The sequence below is a fragment of the Elephantulus edwardii genome, unplaced genomic scaffold, assembly GCF_000299155.1.
Source record: "Elephantulus edwardii isolate Elephantulus edwardi_28Jun2011 unplaced genomic scaffold, EleEdw1.0 scaffold00151, whole genome shotgun sequence".
Lineage (NCBI taxonomy): Eukaryota > Metazoa > Chordata > Mammalia > Macroscelidea > Macroscelididae > Elephantulus > Elephantulus edwardii.
Window position 1 is genome coordinate 3,065,486 of NW_006399901.1, and position 970 is coordinate 3,066,455.

A 970-nucleotide genomic window follows, 5' to 3' on the forward strand; every position below is an offset into this window, starting at 1 on the left:
TGCACCTGTGCATTGGTCATTACTTCCAAAGATGGTTTGTTGTTGATGATGATTGCCGTCAGGTCAAGCATGACTCATAGTGACCCTATGAACAAAAGGCCTAAAGCTTTTCTGTAACTATCTTCACTTAACAAAGTTCATAGTTTCCAGAGGCATGTTGTTTAGGAAGTGGATGCCACTCCTGCATGGTTTACCAATTGTTCATTTGATGAACTACTATAGAATGGTTAGGGAACTCTGCTGGTATAGTCTATAGGGAGTTGTGCTATTGACCTTATGGTCAGCTGGCCCCAAGGTCAACCTCTCAGGTGGTTGGAATCCACCAGCTTCTCTGAGAGAGAAAGATGGACTATCTCCTTCTGTGTGACTTGCAGCCTTGGAAAACCCTCCAGAGGGACAACTATGGGTCAGTTCCTACTGCAGAGCCATGAGAGAGTCAGAGTGATAGAATGGCCATCAGGGATGACGCCAAGGAAAGAATAGGATTCTGGACTCTTGTAACGCTGTCATACATTCATATCCATGTGAGGAACCATCTGTGCTTTCAGGAGGGACGAGGAGGGGGTGCAAATGACAGCTCAGCAGGTGTTTGAAGAGTTCATTTGCCAGCGGCTGATGCAGGGCTACCAAATCATCGTGCAGCCCAAGGCACAGAAGCCCAGCCCCGCCATCCCGCCCCCCCTGAGCAGCAGTCCGCTCTATAGCAGAGGTGAGTTTTTCTTCTTGAACGTGAATTTATTCTTTTCTCCTCCATTAGTGGGAGTTGTGTACCATCGAGTCAGAACCGATTCCCTGCTTACTCTAGTGGGTTTTCAGAGGCAGTACATTACAAGAGAGGACGTTGCCTATCTTTCCTTCAGAGCAGCTGGTGGATTTGAACCTTAAGCCTTTGAGTTAACAGAGTTAACAGTGCATCTCCTTACCACTAAGCCAGCAGAGCTCCCCATGAGTGGAAGCAGATTCTTAAAAT

The 970-nt window shown here is 47.2% G+C and overlaps 1 protein-coding gene across 5 annotated transcripts in view; it reads left to right on the top strand.

Moving 5' to 3' along the window:
* Window positions 1-970, top strand: part of DEPDC5 (DEP domain containing 5) — a 170,875-nt gene that overhangs the window by 94,348 nt on the left and 75,557 nt on the right. For all 5 annotated transcript variants that reach the window (XM_006894814.1, XM_006894811.1, XM_006894812.1 and 2 more), the window contains one exon: window positions 549-709. In XM_006894814.1, the coding sequence (XP_006894876.1) occupies window positions 549-709 (161 nt within the window). The remainder of the gene's footprint in view (window positions 1-548; window positions 710-970) is intronic.